The following is a 24,184-nucleotide window of genomic DNA, read 5'->3' as shown; positions in this document are numbered from 1 at the left end:
AATTGTCTCCTTTATGTTGGGAAGCAATTCAGTGATGAAACTGGTTTGTTCGGGATCACATATTTCCCATAGAACTACATCTTCCAGATCTGCAGATGGCTCTAGGAGGGTGGTGAAGCACTGGAATAGGTTACCTAGGAAGGTGGTGGAATCTCCATCCTTAGAGGTTTTTAAGGCCTATCTTGACAAAGCCTTGGCAGGGATGATTTAGTTGGTGTTGGTCCTGCTTTGAGCAGGGGATTGGACTAGATGACCTCCTGAGGTCTCTTCCAACCCTAATCTTCTATGATTCTACCAGACCCTCTGACCAGACAATTTTTGTCATGCCATGAGTATGATCAAGTATTGTGTTGTCAGATGCATCTTCCTCAAGTAGGATCGTCCATCAATATTTGCAAACCCAAAACATTTCTCAAATTCTGCTTTAAAAAAGGAGGTGTAAGCCCAGGGATCATTATTGGATGCATTCCTCACTCAGTGGTCCCCAGGGATGAGATGTGCTTACCCTCCAATCTCTCTGACTTCCAGTGTGCTCAGAACGTTCAGACAGGACATTCACGGTCATCGTGATAGCACCTGCCTGGCTAAGGTAATTTTGGTATCCAGATCAGATACTCCTATCAGTTTCTCCACCAAGACCCTTGCTTCTTCTACCAGGCTTAATATCTCAGGACAGTAGGAATTTTTACATCCGAATTCAGTCTCCCTCTATCTGGCAGCTTGAACTATTAGTTAGATGTGAGACCTAGAAAGATCATGTGCCTCAGATATCCAGATCATTTTCATTCAAAGTAGAAGAATTCCACCAGGCTAACTTGGGCTGCTAAGTGGAAGACATTTGGGATTTGGTGTGAGCAACCACCATTACAACTAATTTGGATTATGTGTGCTCTCTAAAGAGTTCTAATTATGCCTAGTAAAGTACACCTGGCAGACATATCTGCATATCTCACTTCCCACTTCAACCCCATTCAAAACTACACATTTCCCCCGACTGTAGTTACATTTCTTAAGGGCCTTATGCACATTTTTCCATCAGTCAAGGAAACTCCTCCTTCTCAATGTGCTCCTTCTTAATGTGCTCCAAGTTTAATGGGCCCCCGATTGGAACCCCTGGCAATCTGTTTTGTGTTGTGCTATCTATGCGCCTATCTGTTGCCTTTTAATGGCAATCGCATCTGCCAGAAGAATTGGGGAAATGCAAACTCTCATGGCAGACCCTCCCTATATAGTATTTTGTAAGGATAAAGTATTACTCATACCCATCCCAAGCTCTTGCCTAAGGTCCTCATGTATTTCCACTTCAGCCAAATGATTCATTTACCAGTATTTTTCCTTAAGCCACATTAAGCACTCTTCACATGTTCTCAGAGCCTGATCCTTTCATTTTAAAAGAATCAAACTCTCCAGAGTTTTCTCAAGGCTATTTGTAGCATTTGCTGACAGAATGAAAGGTCAAGCGATATCGGCACAGAGACTGTCCAAGTGAGTATCGGGATGTTTTAGCTAGTTTAGATCCCCCAGCTCGGTTTAGGGCTCATTCCACTAGGGCTCAGGCAGCTTCTGCAGATTCCATCTCAGACTTTTTTCTTTTTTTTTACTAAGCATTATTCCCTCATGGAAGCATTGAAGTATGAAGTTTCTTTTTTCAGAGCTGTGCTGCAGTCTGTGTTGAAGTAGACACTTTCACATCAGGTCTTCTTCTTCTTCAATGCTTAGCCAGTTGGCCGTAGAGACCGTTCACCATTTGGTCCGTTCTTGCGCAACCACAAAAGCTTGACGGCCTGAGAGTCCAACGTCGGAACAGACTTGATAAACCCATGTAATAGGGGGGTCTGCCTCTGGGCCGCCTCCACCCACATCAGGTCACCGCTTGTGCCCTCCTTCCCCACTACTGTGGAGTCCTATAACATCTGGATTCTGCAGTGGCGAAGGAACTGAATGGCTGTTGGACCCACACTGCCCTTGATGTCCATGATACAGACTTTGATGACATTCAGGGTGCATGCATGGCCCCAATGCACACCACTGGCCAAAAGATCCCAATCTTGAATGCATGGGACACGTGCATACCAAGAGTGAAATACATATGAACATCTTGAAGAACTCCAGTTTCCGTAAGATAAATAATTTTTCTTTCCTAAATGGTTTTTGCTTTCATATCGTTTGGATCCAAATGCCTCCTTATCCTTGCTGTTTGAATAACAGTATCCCAATATAAGCTGCCCAACGGCTTTCAAGATTTTTGTAAGATTTTTCTTTAAGCAATACTTATTCTAAGAGCAATACTACTTATCAACTTTTTTCTGAAATATCATATCAGCAATTTACAGTTCCTGCTGCTTTAAGTGTCATGTGTTTGTAGGAGCACTTAGCATCAAGTCTTTTATATCACTATCTATTACTCACAGGTGCTACATGATACAGGATTGTGTTAGCACTTTATAGATCTTTTATCAGATAAGTGTATGTGTTTCTGTGCCAGGCAATCAGAATGAGATTTCTGCCTGGCTAGTGAGTTACTAACCGACACGAGTTTAAAAAAAAACAAAAACCTTTCCATACCTGCTCTTTTATGGATAAGTTAGAGTCTGATTGGCTGAGGCCAACAAAAGATCCAGAACTAAATGTAAGCCAGTAAAAATGCAGCAGGGAAATATTGATGCTTTGAGCATCAATATTTTTCAATAACATTCATCAGGTAAAATGTTTAACTTGTTTGCTATTATGAACAGTAGTTGTGACAGTGAATTATCACATTATCAGCAGCTCAGCTTTTCTCATGCAATGTGTGTAGCAAGAGACCATTATCCTATGACCACATTCCATTCAGTTGGAATTATCTCTCCAGAATCATAGCAGTTAGAGATGGAAAAACTTGTTGGATCATCCAGTCCATCTCTTTGCAGTACAGTAATATTTTTAATGAATTCCTGCGTTTATATAAAGAGTCGTAAATTATTGGGTTTCCATATCTCTCCAAGGAGTGTTGTCAACCTATGTCAGGTGATATTCAGTCTAAATATGGCCTGGTCAGTTTTAATAATAATACTCTTATATGGATTGTCCATCTAAAGATCTCGTAGCGCTTACCTGCCCTTTGTTAATTCACTTCAGAGAGGTACTCAGTTCAGCATGAGCCAAGAAAGGTCAATCAGTGAAGTGCTGTAGCTCTGCTTTTTACACCCCAAAATGTATGGGGTTTTTCATTTCAAACATGGGTTCATTTGAGAGTGGCCAACCTGTGTATAAATCCCAGGATAAGATTACAGTGGGAATGATTCTGGTACGAGGGCTGCACCTCAGATTTGCAATGTAAACTGAATTCCTGACTGGCCTGGTGCTTGGGTCACTAAGACATATCATGCTGAATGACTTCAACATCCATGTGGACAATAGATCTCATCGGCATCATGACAGCCATGGGACCATCTGAGATGCCTTCTGGCTCTACACGCCAGTGGAATATTCTGAGTCTTGTTTTCAGATGCGCGCGTGGAAAATTATATTTTAATCAGGTTTAAATCATTACCTCCTCCAAGATGAAAACAAGACTCACCTTTGCTCTCATCTTGGTGCAGGACCTGTGTCATAAATCCATCCGCAGCAGTCTGTGGACCCAGTTAGGCTTTAGATTTCTTTAAGGGCTGAGTTTTATTCTGCCACCCCCTTCCGTTTAACAGATATGCATGTTGGGGAGACAGTGAGATGATTTGGACTGCAATTCCATTACTGTGTGGATGGTTTACGGCATCACCACTAGGCAAAAGCACCCTCTTCCCTCTGAATTTAGCTGAACATTTGTGGCCATTTCTTGCTGATTCAGAACTTGTCACTGATGTTGCTGCTTTGCGAACTCCAAATTGGACTGCTGCAATGCATCTGCCCTTGAAGACCATTTGAAAAGTACAGCTTGTACAGAATGTGACTGATTGCATAGTGTGGTTTGTCTTGACAGCTGGGCTGCATTTTACTAACAGTCTTTGGGTCTGAATGGGTAAGAGACAGAGGTGGTGTTTTTTGGTAGGAGCATTGTCCTATGGAATGCTGGTCCAAAAGAGCTCAGGTATACTGGCCCATCAGGGCATGAGGAAGTCTTAGTCACTTGCTCAGGCAGTTACTAGGATGGAAGGATTGTGAGATCTGAACTAGGTGTATTTTGGAGCAGGTGGCAAATCTTAGTTAGCTTAGTTGCCAACACGTAGTGCATGCTGTTTCCATTTTTTGTGCGCAGCTGCATTTTATAAAATAGATAATGAAAATATTCACAGTTTGTTCCCATTACACGTCCAAACAGAGAAGCTACCAAAAAGACAGAGCAGAGCTCAAATGAGCTGAATATTCTTATTTACAGAGGTGGGGAAGGGAAACACAGGGTGGTCTAGTGGTTAGAACAAATGACTGTGGGATCCTTGAGTAGGTTTCTTGACCTCCCTTTGCATCAGTGAAAGCATCTGTGAAACTTTGTGAAGGAAGCTCACCACAAAACAGATGTAGGGCTATCTTGGGTAAATAGATTACCAAAAAAAAAAAAGAGAGAGAAAAACTACACATTTTACAAAACGCAGCTGTGTAAATATTGTGTGGGACAGGGAAGAGTTGGAGAGGTGGAACACACACCCTTTCTTTTTTTGCAGAAGCTCTGCTCTGTGCACTGTTTATTACCATTACCGGTACGACCATCACTATATTGCATGGCACACAGTGCAGCTACTGTATCCCATACACAGACTTTCATCTTTGTTTAAAGGGGAAAAACAAGCCTTATTTTAAAGTAAACACGTTTCAAAATAAAAATGTGCAAGGGGGCAGGGGGAAACGGAGAGGGAAGGATACTGGAATGGGAAGAGGAAGCATCTCCCTTTTTTTCTTCTCTGAGCTCTCTCTTGGTTCCTTGTATGTTGTTTACATGTTAAATGAACCCTGACCTTCTAAATTAATCAATCCAGGTGCCTGTTGCTCTTTTTCTTTTCTTCAGCTCTCACTGACTTTACAACCCATACATTTCATCCACATATGCTCAAATCTTCATATTACACGTCTACCCATAGCCCTAAATGCTGCCCAGCCCACCCGGTTGATGGGCTTTGGCCATGGTGATCTAAGGGAAATAGGAAAGGAATGAATCCTCCCTATCAACCTGGCAGCTTAGTGTGGAATAGAGGCATAGCTGCCTACTGCCATTTTAATAGTATATGGGCTGTAGTAGCAGCTAGGCACAATTGCACCCCTTCCTGGGGGTTTAATCCTGGGCACCCGTGCAAGCCCTGGAATGCCAAGTTTCCCTCTTCAGCCGTTCCACTGTATTTAGGACTTTCTGTAACAAGAGCAGGGGAGGCAGCATTTAGCCTTTAAACTCTATTCATTGTCTTTTGTCCTATAGCACCATGCAAACTCACAATACAACATGGGTGTGATAGACACTGATCTGCAGCACATAGCTGATGGAATGTTATTGCAATAACAGTGGTACCTCTGTCGTACAATACAGAGAAGATTCAGTGCACCCAGAGCTCCTGTTGACTTCAGAGGGAGTTATAGGTGCTCAGCTCTGGAAATCATGTCTTTTTTATATATATAATGAAAATAGTACTTCTCTTATTCTGTTACACCAAACCACTTGCCATATTTTTGGTGTGACACACCAAAAAACATGCCATTGGAGGGCCTGTTGCTCAGAAGCTGTAATTATTTAACAAATTAAAAGCCCATTTTCTTCCTTCAGATACATACACACAGCGTTCAGTTACCGCACACACATACCAGAACACTGGAAACCCACCCAAATCAGACTGAACTTTCAAATCCTTACTCACAAGAATAGCACCACTGAAGTCAGTGGGACTACTCATGTGAGTAAGGGTTGCAGGTGGAGAGCAATCTGACATTTATTTTAAAAGTAAGGAGCTCTTGCAACCAATGGACATTTTGAAAAAGTATATATGTATAGATTACCTTTTCTTTATACTCCATATAAAACATCCTGTTCTAAGTGCACATTTGTCTGTAGCAGATTGTAGTCGTATCATTAATGCATTATCCTGCTCTGAACAGAAGAGAAGTATTTTAGATATAGTCCAAATTTAACCCTATCCTGGGTCTTGCCTTAATTGTTAACTTAAAGAACAACAAACAAAATGCAAACATCATCCTAAGCCTTCACCTGCACATGGCGGTTCCTAGATGTGCATGTGGTAGGTTTGTGGTGGTAATTGGCCACTCCATGCTTTCTCTGTCTCTATCCTTAGTTATCCCTTCTTCAGAGACACACCACAGCCGTTTAGACTGAGAACTAGTTGGGCACACCTGATCTAAACTTCCTGTGACTTAGTGAAAGTACTTCTGAATCTCAATACAGAGTTCAGTCATCGGACATCAAGATGACTCATTGGAAGCATCCTGCTTCTTTGCGCAGAGTCCTGGGTTCTGCCACCCTGCTTGTATGGTATTTTGAGAATTTAAAAAAAATATTTTTCAAAAATTCCAGCTGAAACTTCTTGTGGAAGTTCTCAACCGAGCAGTGAACTTCACACAAAAGTTTTAAATAAATTGGTTGGCCTGTGAAAAGAAACCCATTGTCTTGAAATCTAATAACTGGGGGGAAATGAGCAGGAGTTAGGAGTTTAAAGTAGTCTTAAGCACTGCACATGCCACTGAGTCCCTCTGCCAACAGTTGTGATTTTACAATAGCACTTTCCTATGTTTAAAGTGTTTTCCTCTGTGTTGCTATGGGAAAGGCGCACATGAACAAAAAGTGGCACTGACTATACAGGCTAAACAGTGACATTGACTGTATACAAAGCGCTGTTTTAATGCACAAAGTAAATACACTGAAAAGATTGAGAGAATATTTTTTCTCTCGTCTCTTTCAGCTGCTGTAATCTTAGGTGTATTACTTGTAAAAACTAGTAGGATAAAAGAAAACAGACGTGATTTTTAGATTGACTGCATCACTTTAAAAATGGTTAAGAATTGATTTGCCAGACTCTTGGGGAAATGCTGTAATGTTTTTGGCTGTGTCCTACTTTCTGCTGCCAGCTAAAAGTACCATCTGGCTTGTTTGGGGCCCTACTCTGTCTCAGGTGCTTCGAAAATTCTCTCCAACTAGTGGATCATTTCATTGGGCTGCTGTGTCTGCTACGGCATGTGTCCTAGGCTGGGAATCCTACTGCTTCTGTTTTCTGCCATCTTTTTAACTGTGGTGTATATGTTTGGGCACAGATCTTACTGCCTCTCTTGAGGACATTTGCATCATTGTCAGCTGCACATATTAAATTGATATGCAGAGCTCACAAACATGTATTCCATCTTTTGTCCCTTTGTTTGTACAATTGTTCCAGTTTTAATTCTTCTTTGACACCTGGAATATCACAAAGCTGTTGATAATCTGCTGGCTACTGAGGAAAACGACATTGATAGAAGGATAGTGTTTGTCAAACTTGTATCTAGACAATTGCAGGCATATAACATGCTCTCATAGCTATAGGAATCCTAAATCCATGACTAATCTGGAGTGCCAAATGTGGCAGTGTGCTGCACTGTCGTTCCCTCACTAGAGCAGACAACAGTCACTTATAATTGATTAGAAAAAAGTATTGTTTACTTCTACGGTATGCTATAGTGGGTTGTCTGATAGGAGTCGTATTTAGTACCTGCTTGCTGCCATTTTGTGAGGAAGGAAGGGGCTGTAAGAAAATGGCATCTACATTTAACTCCTTATTTCTAGGTGAACTATTGCCCCAGTGTACACATTTCTACATAAGCATAAGAATATTCAGGGGAACTAAACTCAGGAGCCATTCTTTTGATGTGATCATATTTAAAGATTTGAGGTGCTTTGACAGATATACAGTTATAGGCTATATTGTCCTGTTTTTAAAATGATCTGTACCATACGTTGCTGACTTAATTTTCTTGTCCATTCATTTCAATCTGTGTTCCAAAGAATGCTGAGACCGTAGTTTAGTAAATACCGGGTAGCTATTATATATTGGTAGAATGTTACATCATGGCTCTTTCTTGTTTGTAAGATTATATTGTTCATTATATAAACCTTTCTTGCTATTTACATTCTTCTAGAAGTTTGTGGTTCCTTGTATGTTGATATAGTAGCATGGGTATCAAGAGTTGATAACATGATTCTCTGTATTTGAAAGACTTGGGAGATGACTGTGTATAGTTTCCAGTAAAAAACCTGAATGCTTCTGTTAGGTATTAAAAGTTCCAAAAGCTGTGCTTAAGTAAAAAAAAAAGTACCACAGGATGACATTATTTTCATTTATTTGTGCCAAGTGTGTGAGTGGAGTGAAAATTTTAAAAGCTGTAATCTAGCTCTTTTAACAGAGAGAGAGAATATGCAGAATATGTTGCTTAGAGTACTAGATAAGCTACAGTGTGTTAATCAAACATTTTCATGATATGAGGGCAGTTAAGAAAACAGTACAATTTTTACTAATTGCGCTCGTAAGTAAACGAATCTATCATTACATTGTCAGGAAGAGTGACATTGAGCAGAAACACCCTGCTAATCCCTAAAAGATAAGTATTTAACGTAATTAGAACACCACTGTCTCCTTTGTTGAATGTAGCATTAATCATCACAAAAAGTCCAACTTTATCCAAGATGGCTTTTCCTGATATGTCATTGTGTTAGATAGCTTCTAACGCTATTTTGTGAAGATATAATATTTGAAGAAATGACTATAGCTGCATAGTTTTCCCTGTTCGGGTCTCTTGCTGTTTGATGAGCCGACATGTATATTCTTATTAGCAAATGTTACATTATATAACCATTTGTTTCTAGGCCTCGAAAGCTACACATATTTGAGCTATTGAACTATTTAAGATATTCAGCCTAAGGAATATCAAAGAAGCATAAATAGCCTTTGCTATATTCTGTCTGACAGGTTGATGTATCTTTGACTCTTCATATATGGCACAACAGTAGTTTCATTGTTGTGGCATAAACAGAAAGTTTCTTGCCTTGAATTGTAGCTCATAACATCACACAAAAGAGAGCCTCTTTCTATGAAATATCTCAACATTAAAATGATGAAAAATGTTGCCACCTTCCAGAATTTATCGGCACTACATTCCCCACCTCTCCCCATTGCTTGTCATTTCTGCTGTGAAATGCCGTCTGGTTATGAACTGGTATCAACTTGGATCAGTGCACAGCTGTATCTTCCCACCTTCACAGTGACTCAGAAGGCTTTGAAGGGAAAGAATAGGATTTAGTCAAAGATGACAGCAAGGCTTCACTACGTAACAGGTGGAGGTCAAGCCGGTTTATTTGTTGGGATGAACAGAGTACAGAGATGAAAAATCAAATGCTTTGCCATAATAAGGTTTGGAAGAAAATGCTGACAGTCTCAGCTTTGATTCCAGCTGACAGAACCTTTTCTAGGGTTCATTACTTGATTTCACAGTCCAGACCATTTTAAGAGGCTTAAAATTATATTTCTGCAGTCCTCTGTAAAACTCTTCAATCGCTTTTTAAATTTTTGCTTTAAGTAAAGTAACAGGGGCTCTTTATTATGTGAGTTGTACATTTTGACAATTGTAAAGACAATGTGCCATCAGTAAATTACAAGATGATACAAGCACATACTTCTGATTATTTTTTTTTTACATGAAGTAAAATTTACCATCTAGCACAAACTTGATTACAAATTTTAAAACAACTTAAATTGGAAATTCCAACTTAAAAAGAACATTAAAATATATAGGCATGAAGTTTAAGGAATCTTCTACCATCGGTACATATGGGATTTGTGTGTAACTTCCACTAACATTAATGAGGAAGCATCCTGTGTGTTTGCATTGAATCACAAAGATCTGAAGAGCCAAATCATGAAGGGGAATCAGAGCAAGGCACAAAATAATCAGTGTGTGACATTCTGACACTGCGTCACCGTGTTTGTGTAGTGCTGACCTATTGTTGTCATGGCATATCGATGCAACATCACAACAGAATTTCAGGAAGCCTAACTGGGATACTGTTGTGGGTCTCCGTGCTAGTCTAGTTTTCCTGCTTTCACTATCCCAGCTGCTGAGCGGAGGAAATAGGTGTTTCTCCTTTCTTTCCCTCTTGCCTTTACCCACAATTCCTTCCTAGCTATTTGGATGGACAGGGAGGGAGTAGCTCTGATATGTTGGCTCAGCACTCTCCCCTCCTACTCTCATAGCACAGGGAATGCCTCTGTGTTTGAACTCTGCTTACTTTAGGCAGAAAAAGCAGAATCACTGGTCAAACTTTTGGATGTCGTAATAGTTGCATGCAGATCTACAAAGAGCCATGTAGTGCTCTAAAGCCTCCCATTGACTGTCACTGCCCTCTGGAGTCAGTTTATCTTTTTTATTCTTATCAAATGTTTTGTCTGCCTTGTACTACGTTGTGAAATCTGAAGCCAGATTCCTGTTAAAAACAAAAAAAAAACCCAACCCGTGTATAAATGTAGACCACTTCAGCACAGATGACTCCTCCTTTCTGCAGGAAAACGTGCAGAATGCTCTTTTGCACATAAAGTCATTGTGTTTCAAAGTTATTAACCCCACTGGCATCAAGAGTCAGGATATTTCAGTGTTGAGCACTAATGTAAAATACGTTTGCATTTAGTGGCAGGGGCATCAGACCTGCCAGCACCAAGATGTCAAACCTTCTTTCTGATGTGGTTAATGGAAACACCTTGGGGAATAACTCCAAAAAGTGGCAAAGTCAACCAACCTAAGGCTATTCCCAGGTCTGCATATTCAAATAAAGACCATAAAACAAAATCCCTCCAAAACAGCGTAGGCGTATTTTGTAGCTCCACAGGACCAATTTTCTGGGGCTTCATATTCCTATCTGCCATAGTGTCTAACAATAAAAAAATCTGTCCCATGCCAAACCCGGGCAACAACTTAGTCAAATGGCAAGATACATCCTCCTAATGGTCCTACATAAACTACTTTAAAAAGTTACTGTAAAGAGCTCCTTCTCTCACATGTGTTTATAGGGGCTGTTTTGCGGCCTTCTATGCTATAGCAGGCAGGGATTGGCAACCTTTGGCACATGGTCCACCAGGGTAAGCCCCCTGGCGGGCTGGGCTGGTTTGTTTATCTGCCACATCCGCAGGTTCGGCCCATCGCGGCTCCCACTGGCCGCGGTTCGCCGCTCCAGGCCAATGGGGGCTGCGGAAAGTGGCGTGGGCCAAGGGATGTGCTGGCCGCTGCTTCCCACAGCCCCCATTGGCCTGGAGCGGCAAACCGCGGCCACAGGAGCCACGATCAACCGAACCTGCGGACGTGGCAAGAAAACAAACCAGCTCGGCCCGCCAGGGGGCTTATCCTGGCGGGCTGCATGCCAAAGGTTGCCGATCCCTGCTATAGTTTGATGGAGCCTAAATGCATCCAACTTCTTTGATGTGGAAGCGTGACCAGCAGCCAATATTTTGTGGTTCTACAGCTTTACACAAGTTAAGGAACCCAGAAACTTTCCCTCACTCCACCCCTGTTAATTCAGGTCCTTACCACGGTAATGGGATTTATTCATATCAGGAGAATAGATGAAAGGAAGTTATTGGCAATACCTGGACAGGGGGAAAAAAGGGTATTTCTTATTACATGTGAAGTTTAAACCGATTCTCAAATAAAATGTAACAGCTTCAGGGCAAAATGCTGTGATCCATAGTGGAGCAAAATTCCAGTGACTTTTGCCTAGCTTATCTTGCCTATTGGGAACATCCCCAAGTACCTGGCAGTTTGCTTTGAATTTTAGCTGTTATCCTGTGCACTTTTGTGGATGTATTCAGCCCTCATGATACTCTTATAGTGCTTTCCAGAGAAACCGCTGTTGCTGCTATCATTTGGTATGTGAGACCAGGCTGAGATATTGTAGTAAGTGTTTCTTATATTGTCTCACTACATAGACCAGAGCTCATGAAGTCCTGTCCCTATTGACAAGGTGGATTTGATTTAAATCAAATTGATTTCAATCATAATTTAAATCCTGATTTAAATCACTAGTCAGGAAGACTCAATCTAATCATGGATTTCTACGTAAAAGTGCATTCTTGTTGGTTGTTATAACCTTAATACATATTCTTCACAACTTAAAGGTAGATGTAGGTTTCATTTTTAGAAGGTACACACGATACATTTTTAAAGTGATTTATTTTGAAAACTTTTCAGATTAGTTTTACAGCTATATCAGAAAATGAATGATTGTTTCGTTATTTCATTTACCAAAGGTAATTGAAGCAGATATTTATGAAGTCATTGGGAGGTGAACTATCTCCAATTCAACAGGTTAATCATTAATATTTGGAGGATTTTCTTGCCATGCTGTATTAGGAGGAGAACATCACCAGACAGACATTGAAATGGTTTTATTTAACTAAAACAGCAACATTATATATTCTGGATTTTTTTCTTCAACAGAAAACATAATATTTTAATAAAACAAGAATATGAATTTTTGAATTTAGTTAAACATTCACGTTTTTTAAAATCAGGTTTGTTTTTGTTAAAATTGTTTAAAATAGTTAAATGAAATATTAAAAAAAATATTAAATCGACTATGTCAGCCAGGTCAACATAAGAAACTTAAAACATTGACTTCTGCAGCTAACTCAGTCGTCTTCACCTTCATTTTCCTGTTTGTTCATAATCCGGAAAAGAAAAACAAGCTTTCCTGCTTTTTCAGGTCTCAAACAGTTTCTCAATTTGGAATGTATTAGTCCAAAGGGAGAAAATATTCTTTCTACACAAGAAGAAGCAGCTACTGCTGTTAAAAGTGAGATTATCACTTCAACAGTCTCTGAATCCAAGTGCTTAAGTGACTTCCACCAGTTCAGTGGTGTGACTTTCTTTAAATCATCATCAGCAAACATATATTTCTTGAATTCTTATTCCCAAACTGGGTCTCTTTTACGGCCTGCTGCTATTATAGGTTTTCCCTTCTAGTGAGGGAAGGGTATGGTCGATCTCAAATCAATGAAGGCTACACTCAGAAAGACCTCAAGACTTCTGGAATATGCTGCTCAAACAGTTTCACTTTTGTTTCTACTGCCTGTCCCTCCCTGCTCACATTTATCTCCAGACTTCTTCTCCTTGTTCAGATCTATTCTGCCCACAACAATTCATTGAACTTTTTGAAACTTTGCACTTTTAGAGAGAGGTAAGGGATTGACTCTGTGTACACAAGTTTGCAGAGGGACAATAGGGTTAAGGCCTGTTATTTCTCACCTCTATATATTTATTTTCTTTAAAAACATTTTTGCTATTAACAAGCATGTTATCTCTGAAGACACAAATCCATAGTTTGAGAACAGCAAACTAAACATCTCTGATGCTATCTTCTAGACTGATCACTGAGTCCCATTGGGTAGATAGAAAGATTAACCTAAATAATCTATACAGAAGCCCCTGGAACTGCATAAGATTAGGTCCCTAATCCATGAATTGTTGGAACTCATTTACAAAACTTTTCTTAAACATTACATGAATATATTGTCTCATACTATAGAATTAGAATTTATAATCCCTATTCCATGATGAGATATCTTTGAGCTATAATGTATCTTAATTAAAACTATCTTTATCAAAAAAATCCGATTTAAATTAAAAAATCCAATTTTTTTTTATTTAAAAAAAAAATCATTGATTTTTATCCACCCTGGTCAGTGACAAAACTCCCACTGTCTTCATCAGGGCCAGGACTTCACCTGGTATCTTTGTGGCTGCAATACATTTAAAAACTATTTTCCCCACCCCATCTCTTTTTAATTTCCTTTTTGAAACTGGAATCTCTCAGGAATCACAGTGGCTTCAGAGAAAAATGCAGTGGGCGTGCTTACACAACCATTGTATACGATTTTATTCCTAGTAACTGGCTCCCACAGATTTCATCATAGGATGAAAGAGAAAACTCCTATCATGCTCAGGGTATGCTGCTGTCTTCTACTAAGTTCAAAATATTCATGATAAACGTTCTGCATTCTCTTTGCTATGATCTGTGTATGCTGCTATTGTGGGAATTTCTTTCACAGAAATCGTTCTCTTCAGTGATACTCAAAAGCACTCACTGTCAAAAATGCCTCTTCTCTCTCACGATCCATTCCACTGCCATAAACCTTGGGTTCCCTTGCACTCCCCGGTCCTTACAATGTGCAGCTTCTTTTTTTATTAAACCCTCCATACTCCTACATGCTCCACATAGAAACTTTCGTATCCTTCCAGGGAGCTCCTCTCTCCCTCTCCAGAGTTTTGGAGGATTTGCAAACATAGAAACATTTCTTTTAATTCACCTAGCAGACTCTTCTTTATCAGAGAAGTGGGGACTTTAAAAATGAAGTGTGCTTGTTTTTTCCTCATTATAAACTGCCACATCTTCCTGTGGCTCCTACAATGTCAGCATCATGATGAAATTGTCCTTCCCATCACAAGAGCACCACTGTATAGTTTGGAACTTAGTCTCTCAAACAAAAGAACTCACCAGCTGTCAGTCAGCAACAGATTCCTTCTTTATTATGTAGCTGAAGATGGCTGTTGCCATCCTGTGACTTTTAAGATAAAATATTAAGGTGTGATCTATATCATACTTTGTAAGTACTACTGAATACCAATACGTAACAGTTTCCTGGGTGCACTCTTGATCTGTATGACTGTAAATCCATTTTCACAATTTGATATCCTGCACATGTTCAGATTGCTGTAACTTCTTTCTTTGGAATAGTGAATAAACTCTTCACCCCCACACTGTGCAGAAATCATGTGACCTGCGAGTATATCTCTGTTTTAATAAGACTTTTTCAATAGCTATGATTTATGTTTAATCCTGGTTAAGTACAGTCTATTTATTAATTGAACAATATGTTAAATGGTTGTATATAGAATTGGAGTCTTCAGAAGTAATGTTAACATTGAATTTATTCTTGTCATCGTAAAAGTCAATTTAAAACATTATCATGCAATAGGTAAGGTCATAGTTCTAAATAATCTGCATAGTTTACCCTTATCCATCTCATAGTTTGTGAGGTTAGTAGACATCATTGTAATATATGACCACGGATGGTTTTGATCTATTAGGGTCAACAAATATGGAGCAAATGGTGTTTGAGAAAATAGATTCAGATTTTCTGTTCCATATTGTTTTTGGTTACTAAAACTTCCTTTTAGTGTCACTTGGAATTTAGCATCCATATGCATTTTGGGAAGATATAGCTGAAACATAAATCTATTCTTGGTCTTTTACTTGCAAAAATATCATATCTCATCTGTGATCATATGCAAAGATTTTTTAGAGGGCTTTGTAAATGCCATTTGAATTTACAATGGCATTTTTTTGCCTTACAGCCAGTGATTTTCCATCTCCAAAGCACCCACATAAAGGTATATTCTCATACGGATGGCTGCAGTTTGTGCCTACTTCTATATCTAATCTACAAAATATACTGAAAAACTCTCATAAAACATTGCCGCAGAACAACCTTAATTTTGAATTTCAACGGCTTGATGTCTAAAAAGACATTTTTGATTATTATATTTTTTTTCTGTACAATAGTAAAGGTCTTTGAAGCTAACATCGAAGCTAACATTTAGTTGAAATTTTTATTTTTTATGCTATCCATGAAACATCTCATAATTTTCAAATATAAAATTCTCATGAAATTCTTTTATAAAGTAATTGTAGTATGTGACGTATATCTTATTAGTGACCTCGCTGATCACTTCAGTAACATAGCTGGAAGATAGCTTTGCATATCAGATGTAAATCAGTCCAGACGATGTTACATATGTGTCCACACAAACAAACAGGTTCTTCTTTCTGTAAGCCATGTTGTACCACAGATTTTTCGGCAAAGCCCCTCACTGATTTAAGTGGGTACTTGTCTGCTTGAAAACTGATGGTAAGACTCCTGCTGCAAATTGCATAATTCTCTGGACCAACTTTTCTGCTGGTATGACCTGATGCCGCTCTGTTGTAAATGGAACGGCATCATTTCACTCCAGCAAAAATTTTGATCCTCATTATCTTTAGTGGGACAAGAATCTGGTCTTGATTTTCATTTTCTGGTCTTTGAAAAACTTAGCCAAAGATTTTCAAAGGGACCTAAAGGACTTTAGTGTCTGAATCCCATTGAATTTCAGTGTAAGTTGGGCATCTAACTCCCTTAGGCTCTTTTGAAAATCCTAGTCCTTATTTTTAATCAATCAATCTCTTTTTAACAATTATTTGGAACAAATACTGGCACAAAGGTTTTACTGCTATATTTGGCATAGTGAAGTTGTTATGTCTTTGAAGAGTTAATATGTCTCTATTGTTTCATTATTTTAAATATTTGGGAGCCATTCTGGTATAATGCTAATGAGTGCACAGATAGATAGATAGATAGATAGATAGATTTGAGTGATCTCTCCAGAATAAACTGATACAGGAAACTCAGGAGGAAATTACAGGAAACTCCGGAGGACAAGTTGAAGGTTCCCCGTACCAATTTACATGACCAACACTTCTGTAGAATTTTGACTGATCTTAGTGGCATTGCTGGGGTCGTTTTCAGTAGAATGAACAGTCCTTACATGATTCCTCCAACATATCAGATACTAATAAACTTTCATTCAACAGCCATCTTGCCTTCATGCATCACCGTTTATTTTGAAACAAACTTTTTTTTTGTCCACTCTCCATTAATATTTGAGCCTCCCAGATTCCTCTTTATAGTACCTCAAGGTATTATTAAAGCTCAAGGCTCTATTGCACACTTATCTTTTCGTATGAAATTCCCGTGTCAGACAGCTACTGGGAGTGTTTTGGTAGCTATCTACATGGTTAATATTTATTTTCAGATGGAAATTAGTTAACACAAATATGATTGACTTGCTATTGAGTTGTGTGTTATGATTTAGATTATATGTTATGGTGGTGGTGTATTATCAGGAAGGTACTGGCCTAAAGGCAATACTAAAGTGAAATTAGATGGATGTCACATTAGATATATAACTATCTAGAAAGAGAGAGGGCATCAGTCTCCTTTTGCACTAAAGTAACTCTTCACTGTAGTTACTCCTAATTTATACCATGTAAGTGAGAGGAGAATGACCCCATAGAATGTGTGGAAAGTAGGCTACTAAGTATCTATTTACTATGGTAAATGGTTTTTGTGAACTGAATTTCTTACATATCCTTCTCTAATTCATTTAATAAACATCAGTCTCTTACATGGACATTTTAAGACTCTCTGGATATACTTTGGGAAGCCTTTTGTGCACTTTTTGTACTGGCAAATATCAGGAGGTACAGGAATTAAAAATATCACAATGCTCCAGTGATCCTTAGAAGATGGTGAACGTGAAATATTCCTGTACATTCATTGTTTAAATTTGGGTTGGAGGTTTGCGAAGTGCAGAGTTTTCGAAGGTCTTACTGCGGGACTTCATCATCAGTTCAGTGGCTCCAGTAACCAGAAGCACTGAAGGACCAGAATTCCATTTATGCTTGCGTTTGTGCATTGAGCAGAAGGATGTGATGCATGATCTGGAATGAACAAAATAGCTTTGTGTTTAGGTATTGCCAAATCAATGAAAATTCAGAACGCTTTAATTTTGAAAACGAAAACAAATTCTTTGGAGAAAATATTGCTGGGGACAGTTTCAAGATTTCTGTTGTCTGAATTTTCTGTTTATATGTGTACTGTTCTTAAACTTCTTTTTAACTGAAAAACCAGTGAAAAATTAATATTTGCTTTCAAAAAACCACATCTTGTTCTATTTAGCACCATTATGGGCTTGCTCTTGCTCCCATTGAAGAGAGTGACAAAACCTTTAATAAATGGGAGCAGGCTAAGGCCCCATATGTTTGGCTTTTTGTATATATAATCGCAAGAATAACAGTACAATAAGTTAAGGTATCCACTTAGATTTCCACCTGTGGTTTATAGTACAAAATCCCTCAATTTTCCTTTTTTATTTATCAGTTAGCTTTTCCATTTATTCTGCAGTTAAAATTGTCCAAGAAAGAGAAAGAAAGTGCTGTAGGCCTGTTTCTCTTTTCAGTTACACTCATAACAGTCAGGGAGAATCAGACCCAGTCTTTATGAAATCTGTGACTCTGAACAAGAAATGTAGGGCTCGTCAGTGATTTGGACTGCATGGCTACTGGGGGAGTAAGAACCACCCTTAGACCCCACGTGGGCCACCCAGACCTGCATTCAGGCAGTGCTTGTTTACGTCTTCCTCACAGCATGTGGGTAGGAAGGGGCAAGGAATGGGTGGAGACTTGGCTCTCCTCCCTATTCACTGGCCAGCCTTTACAGATGAGCTGGTTTGGGGACATTGTAATTTGCTGCTGCCCTCAAGCATACAGGGAAGAGGAACTCATTGGCACTCCACAATACCGCCTGGTCCAGTACGACTTATGCACGACCCTTTAATTCAGAGCTGTGCCTGATGTGGAAGTCTAGTCTTTAGTGTGCTGAAACCACCATGCTATCAGGAATATAGTGGAAGAAATTTAAAACAGACCATGGTTCTCAAACATGAGTGCCATAAGTTGGGCATCTGAATCCATATTTAGTCATCTATCTATCTTAGGCTGAACGATAGCATCTATTACCACAGTACCTGAACACTTCAGTCTTTAATCTGATTATCTCCACAGCATCCCTGTGAGGTAGGGAAGTACTATTAAATAAGTGGCCTGATTTTTAGAGGTGTGGAGAACCCACACCACCAGTTGAAGTCAGTGAGATTGAGTAAGAGTTGCAGTACCTGGGCCATTTTTTTCTGGATGATTAAACTTCTGTCCCATGTGCTTTTGCTTTCCTGAAAGAAGCTAAAGTAGGATTGACCAGGACTGAAAAATATGATCTTAGTGAAAGAATAAAATATGAATATATGAAATGGATGGACTAAAGAATATGCAGGATATATCAGGCACATCAACCAAACATATGGTGCTAAGTGAGAGGGGTTTTTTTTAAATTGCAAAAAAAAAAAAAAAAAAGTCATTTCTGGCAGTCTCAGGGATGATGTCACGTGGCTGTGATGAATTTAGAAGAATGGGACATATTTTGGCTTGTTCTTGGAAACCTTTTTCTCGCATGCAGACTGTATTTCTTCTTTTATTAACCCATTCATAGAATGTTTGAATTTTGCTGCTAAAGCACCATGCTAGCTCACCATAAAATGTGAATGATGCTAATTGCTTTGCACTGTCTAACTTACTGCCATACCCCTTCCATCTTAAAGGACAAAATATGCTCAGAAGTGAGGTGGCAGCTCATCCCCTGCTCTGTTCTTAGTCAAGTTTAAGTTAAATAATTAAATTCTTGTTTACATATTCCGATGAACTGTGAAGCAGCTGTTTTTTCCTTGAGATCTGGTGGATACAATTCCTTATAATAAACTAATAATTTAGCATCAAAAGTAAAACAAGATCAAAAATTCAATAGTGTCTGTTGTTTCAAAACCAAACCATTTAACAATGATAGGTTAAAATGATTATTATTATGATTATGATTCCAGCATCAACATTTGTTTTTCTATCCATTGGTTATTTCATAACTAAATTTATAGTAGATGCTCTGTTTGTACATTACAGCTGTTTTGGTCTTATAAAAACCTTTCCCATATGATAATGACACCACTCAGCTCTGCCATAGTTCAAGATCATTTGGCCTTTTCATTCTAAATCCTCAGCATTAGGTGTTTTTAACTCAGTCATATGAATTTGCTTTGGGTTGGTGCATATGTTCTCAGCCCAGAAGAGATTTTTGTTTTAAACAAAAGTTGGCTTAAATCAATTAAGCGGTTTCACAGCACTAGAGCAGAAGAAAGTTTTTGGGCTGTCTAAAATGTTTTAGTGTCTTCCTCATAACCACATTGCTAGAGGATATGGCGAAAAGTGGAAGATACGAGGAACACTGCTCCTACCTGTACGTGGGTTTATGGTCCAGTAGAACTGCTCTGAGTACAGTCCCACTGATCATGTTCTTGCCACAACCCTAACACACTCATTCCCTCCTCTGAATTCCAGTGCAGAGATCTGCCACTGAGGCCCTCTGCAGTTCCTGGCCCTCACTACACGGAAGAAACCTAGCATTTCCACTGCATCTGGGGCCTTGTACACTCATGCAGGCAGACACAGGATGCGCTCTTAAAGTGGACATAAACATTTAATAATTAAACTTATCTTACCTTGAAATTTTCATTTCTGAGCATGAATAGGGCTTGTTTCCCCTATGTTTTTTAATTAAACAGCAATACTGTACTGTGAATTAAGGATGAATTTCAGCCCTTTCTCTGTATTCAGTACCTCCCTTCAGCTCTCCAGCACACAAGGGAAGTACATGAGCTGCATCCTCCAGTGAGGTGATGCAGCCTGCTCCCCCAGTGCACCCAGCCAGCTCCGTGGACAAGTGCAGAGGAGATGTCATAGTCCTGTCCCCTTTAGGGAATCCCAGATTGGATTTCATCGTTTCCCAAAGGGAGCAGTTCCTGTGCTCCCGTTAGGATAAGTACTGTGATTGTCCCTAGCCACTTTGGAGAGAATGGCTCATTACATGCCCCCTCCTCTCTTGCACATCTGTGCAAATTCAAGGATAGTCTGGCCCACAGTATACTGAGTATGCACACATGTTTATACTGTGTGTACATGTGATACACATGGATGGACACATACAGAGATATAGAAAAATACTTGAAATTGTCATTTGGACTATGACATAGCCATTGCTTTTATTGAGGAATAGTCTTTGCTTACTGTGGAGGGAAACATTTACAAATAAAGTTATAAGTGATTGAAACATCACTTCTGAACATGCCCAGATGGCACCTGCCAAAATTTTTAGCAATCCTAATTAAGCTCCATCCTTTTTGTGACATCACAATGTATATTCGTTCTCCTTGCCATTTGATCAGTGAATTAGCAGGCTACTTTGGGACATTTTGCATCTGAAAAATTGTTAATACTTCATTCAAATGCATCACAATTCAACCCAGCTTCACATGTCCCTCCCCCATCAAAAAGACTTTATCATAATTACAGAAAGTCATGAGAAAATAGTTGATCCCATAGATATGCCACAGTCCATCTATTCTAAACTTGTAATTTAAAAATACATCTATTCTAAACTTGTATTTTAAAATTAAGTTGTTAACTTTTCCCTGTTGTGAAGAAACAGCCACCACCAGGGAAACTCTTGATAGAAAACAGTCTCTGAACAAACGCTAGTTGCTTCAAACTGGGACTTCACCTACTCTAGTCCTTCAGTGTACAATGCACAAGCACACTGCCTTGTGTTGTAAATTAATGTCTTGGGGACTATACAGCTACCATTATTAAGAACAATCATTTTTCTTTTGTGCTATTTCAACTGTAGCCCAAAGAACTTGACATTAATTTTTCTGCATATCTGTCAATAGATAGATATACAGAAAACATACTATAAATACAGTGTTGACAATCTGAATGCGTCTGTGTCTATGTCTATAGTAATATAGATATTGACCCCTACACACACATACTATATACATATATACACACACATATATCATACTGCATATCCACCTAGCCTAGCCTAGACAGCATACTAACCATCCCAGATTTTAGTGAATCCATTGCAAAACGTGCATTCTACTAACATTTTTGATATTGCATCAGAGCTGAATGACCCACAGAGTTGAAATGATATCAACAAAAATAGCTCACATGGAGGAATAAATCCAGTGGTCATATTAACACTGCACCAAGTCTGAAGGTCAGCATAATGTCAGTAGAAATAGTTTTCACCCCAGTGGCAGTTCTGTTTTCTATGGGAAGCCTCTGCTATATTTCATGGGTATAGCAACTGCTCTGAAACTATATAATTGTGACTTTAATATATACACACACACATTTAAAAAAAAAATAAAAATAAAGCAAAGATAACCACACAAATAAATGCTTTTAAAATAACCTAGTCTGAACTAAGCTGTGGAGGGATAAGGAAATTCAGAGTTTGGAGTGAGATTCCCTCTTTCTCTCCTTGTGTATTGATCTTGCAGCACACTTAAAATATCCATGTGCAATAATCTGATAAAATAGTGTGAGTTAGCTAGCAGAGTTAACTATTTAAAAACAGGTTAAAATCCAAGTGCTGTAACCCTTGCAGGTTTCTAAAAATAAAGCATAGTTAGGATTTAATAATAAATAATAATTAATAATAACAAAAAAGCTGCATCTTCTCTGTACTTCAGATTTAAAAGAAAAATATGGCTGCATTTTAGTACTTATTACTCAGAGCAAACCATGGCCACTCCTGCCCCAAAAAGATCATAAATAAAAGTGAGCTTTCCGCTTGTTGTATTCAATTTTATTTGTCCTTTAAGTTTATTTAGCTGCTTCTGCACTCACTTTCACAATGCATAGGCTGTCGTTCCATGACCTAGCATTATTAAATTGCACTTATCAATCATTCTTGCCAGGAATGCCATCGCCAACCACATTAAAGAAGTCAGAGAAGTCTGGTTTCAGCAGTCCCTCGCCTTCGCAGACCTCCTCCCTTGGAACGGCATTCACACAGCATCATCGACCTGTCATTACAGGACCCAGAGGTGAGGCCTTACCCAAGAGCCCTGAATCAGCTTAAACTTTAGCCTCCACACCCTGAATCAGCATTATTTTCTACTGAAAGTTACCATCAGCCTGTGACACACACAATAAGAGGTTTTGCTATTTCAAAGCCGGTAGCCTGAAGGTTTCAGTTATTAAGAACTGTGTTTGGTTACTGGGGTCTATTTGTTAAAGTTTCTGGTGACTGTTCAACATTTTCCAAAGTTTTTTGTGGGGAGAAGTCATTATTTTTCATCAGAAAAATTATAGAACGTGTTACTTGCTGTGTGTTTGTATTGTCCATGTCAATATATACGATAAGTTCATTTATCTGCTAAAGATGGGGACTCCTCATTCAACATCTAAACTGTGCTAATCTCCTTTCGACATGCTCCGTTTTCATTGCGTGTCATTTTGTATTCAAGCTGTTGGCATTAGTGTGCTGGAGAACTGCCCTCATTAGTGGACTCCTTTGAAGTTGTAGATTGGTTCCTACAATACTTTGGCTGGTTTTCTTCACAATATTTTCTGACTGGCTTTTCAAATAAAACATATGTCCTCTGGGTCTCCATGTACTTATACATTTGTTAGAAAGATATATCCACATTAAACCTAGAAAAAATAAATATGATACACAGTTCACGTTAGAAAGAGAGCACATTTGTGCACAGTGCTGTCCACAAATGAATGAATCGTTTAGCAAATTTTCTGTGTGAAAATATAAAAATGTGAGTGAAATAATTGTAACAGTTCTTTCTGCCATGGGTTTTGCTTTATTCAGAATAATTATTGTTCAATTGGTGAGGTGTGGAAGACTTACTAGCAACTCATACCTGGAAAAAAAAAGTCCACATTTTGTATTTTCCTTTTTATAGGTGTCTTTATTGTCATCACTTACATCGGTGTAACCAGGAATAATTCTATTGCCTATATACTGTAAGGGGATGGTGCATAAGTCCATGGAATTTCACCAGTGTAAAATTGGTATGAGTTTAGAATCAGGCTTAATGGTTCTGTGTAGTTTTAGAAATTTAAAACACACTGGATCTATCAGTGGAGTCAAGCTGTTGGCTGTTAATCATACAAGAATTTATTTTTCCTGTGAGAACTAAGCTACCAGGCAAACATGTAAGATCTTTAAAAAACCTTGATAATTGGTGATAATAAAGGCACGAATGAAATGAAAGTTACATTAACAACAGTGTGCTGCACATCAGCTAACTCTAAATTCCTACCTTGTAATACTCTTAAACTTTCTGCCCTTTAGTTCTGTACTATTGGCTAGTTGGTTAACAAATCCAGCAGGACAGTGGGGTGGGAGTAGGTATTGTTTCATATTCTCTGTGTATATATAAAGCCTGCTGCAGTTTCCACGATATGCATCCGATGAAGTGAGCTGTAGCTCACGAAAGCTTATGCTCTAATAAATTGGTTAGTCTCTAAGGTGCCACAAGTACTCCTTTTCTTTTTGCGAATACAGACTAACACGGCTGTTACTCTGAAATCTAAATCCTATTCAGTATTTAGTTATATTTTACCTTACACCCATTTTATTTAATTTAAGATATACCAGACCAATATGCGCCCATTTGTACTCTTACTTAGACTCTG

At 38.8% G+C, this 24,184-nt stretch overlaps 1 protein-coding gene across 4 annotated transcripts in view; it reads left to right on the top strand.

Moving 5' to 3' along the window:
• NFIA (nuclear factor I A) overlaps positions 1–24,184 on the top strand; it is a 464,567-nt gene that overhangs the window by 380,181 nt on the left and 60,202 nt on the right. For all 4 annotated transcript variants that reach the window (XM_084637844.1, XM_084637843.1, XM_084637846.1 and 1 more), the window contains exon 7: positions 22,447–22,575. In XM_084637844.1, the coding sequence (XP_084493970.1) occupies positions 22,447–22,575 (129 nt within the window). The remainder of the gene's footprint in view (positions 1–22,446; positions 22,576–24,184) is intronic.

This window comes from Lepidochelys olivacea, assembly GCF_965140295.1.
Source record: "Lepidochelys olivacea isolate rLepOli2 genome assembly, chromosome: 8".
NCBI classification, from domain to species: domain Eukaryota; kingdom Metazoa; phylum Chordata; order Testudines; family Cheloniidae; genus Lepidochelys; species Lepidochelys olivacea.
The sequence above is the reverse complement of the archived record's forward strand: the minus strand, read 5'-3'. Positions and strand labels throughout refer to the sequence as shown.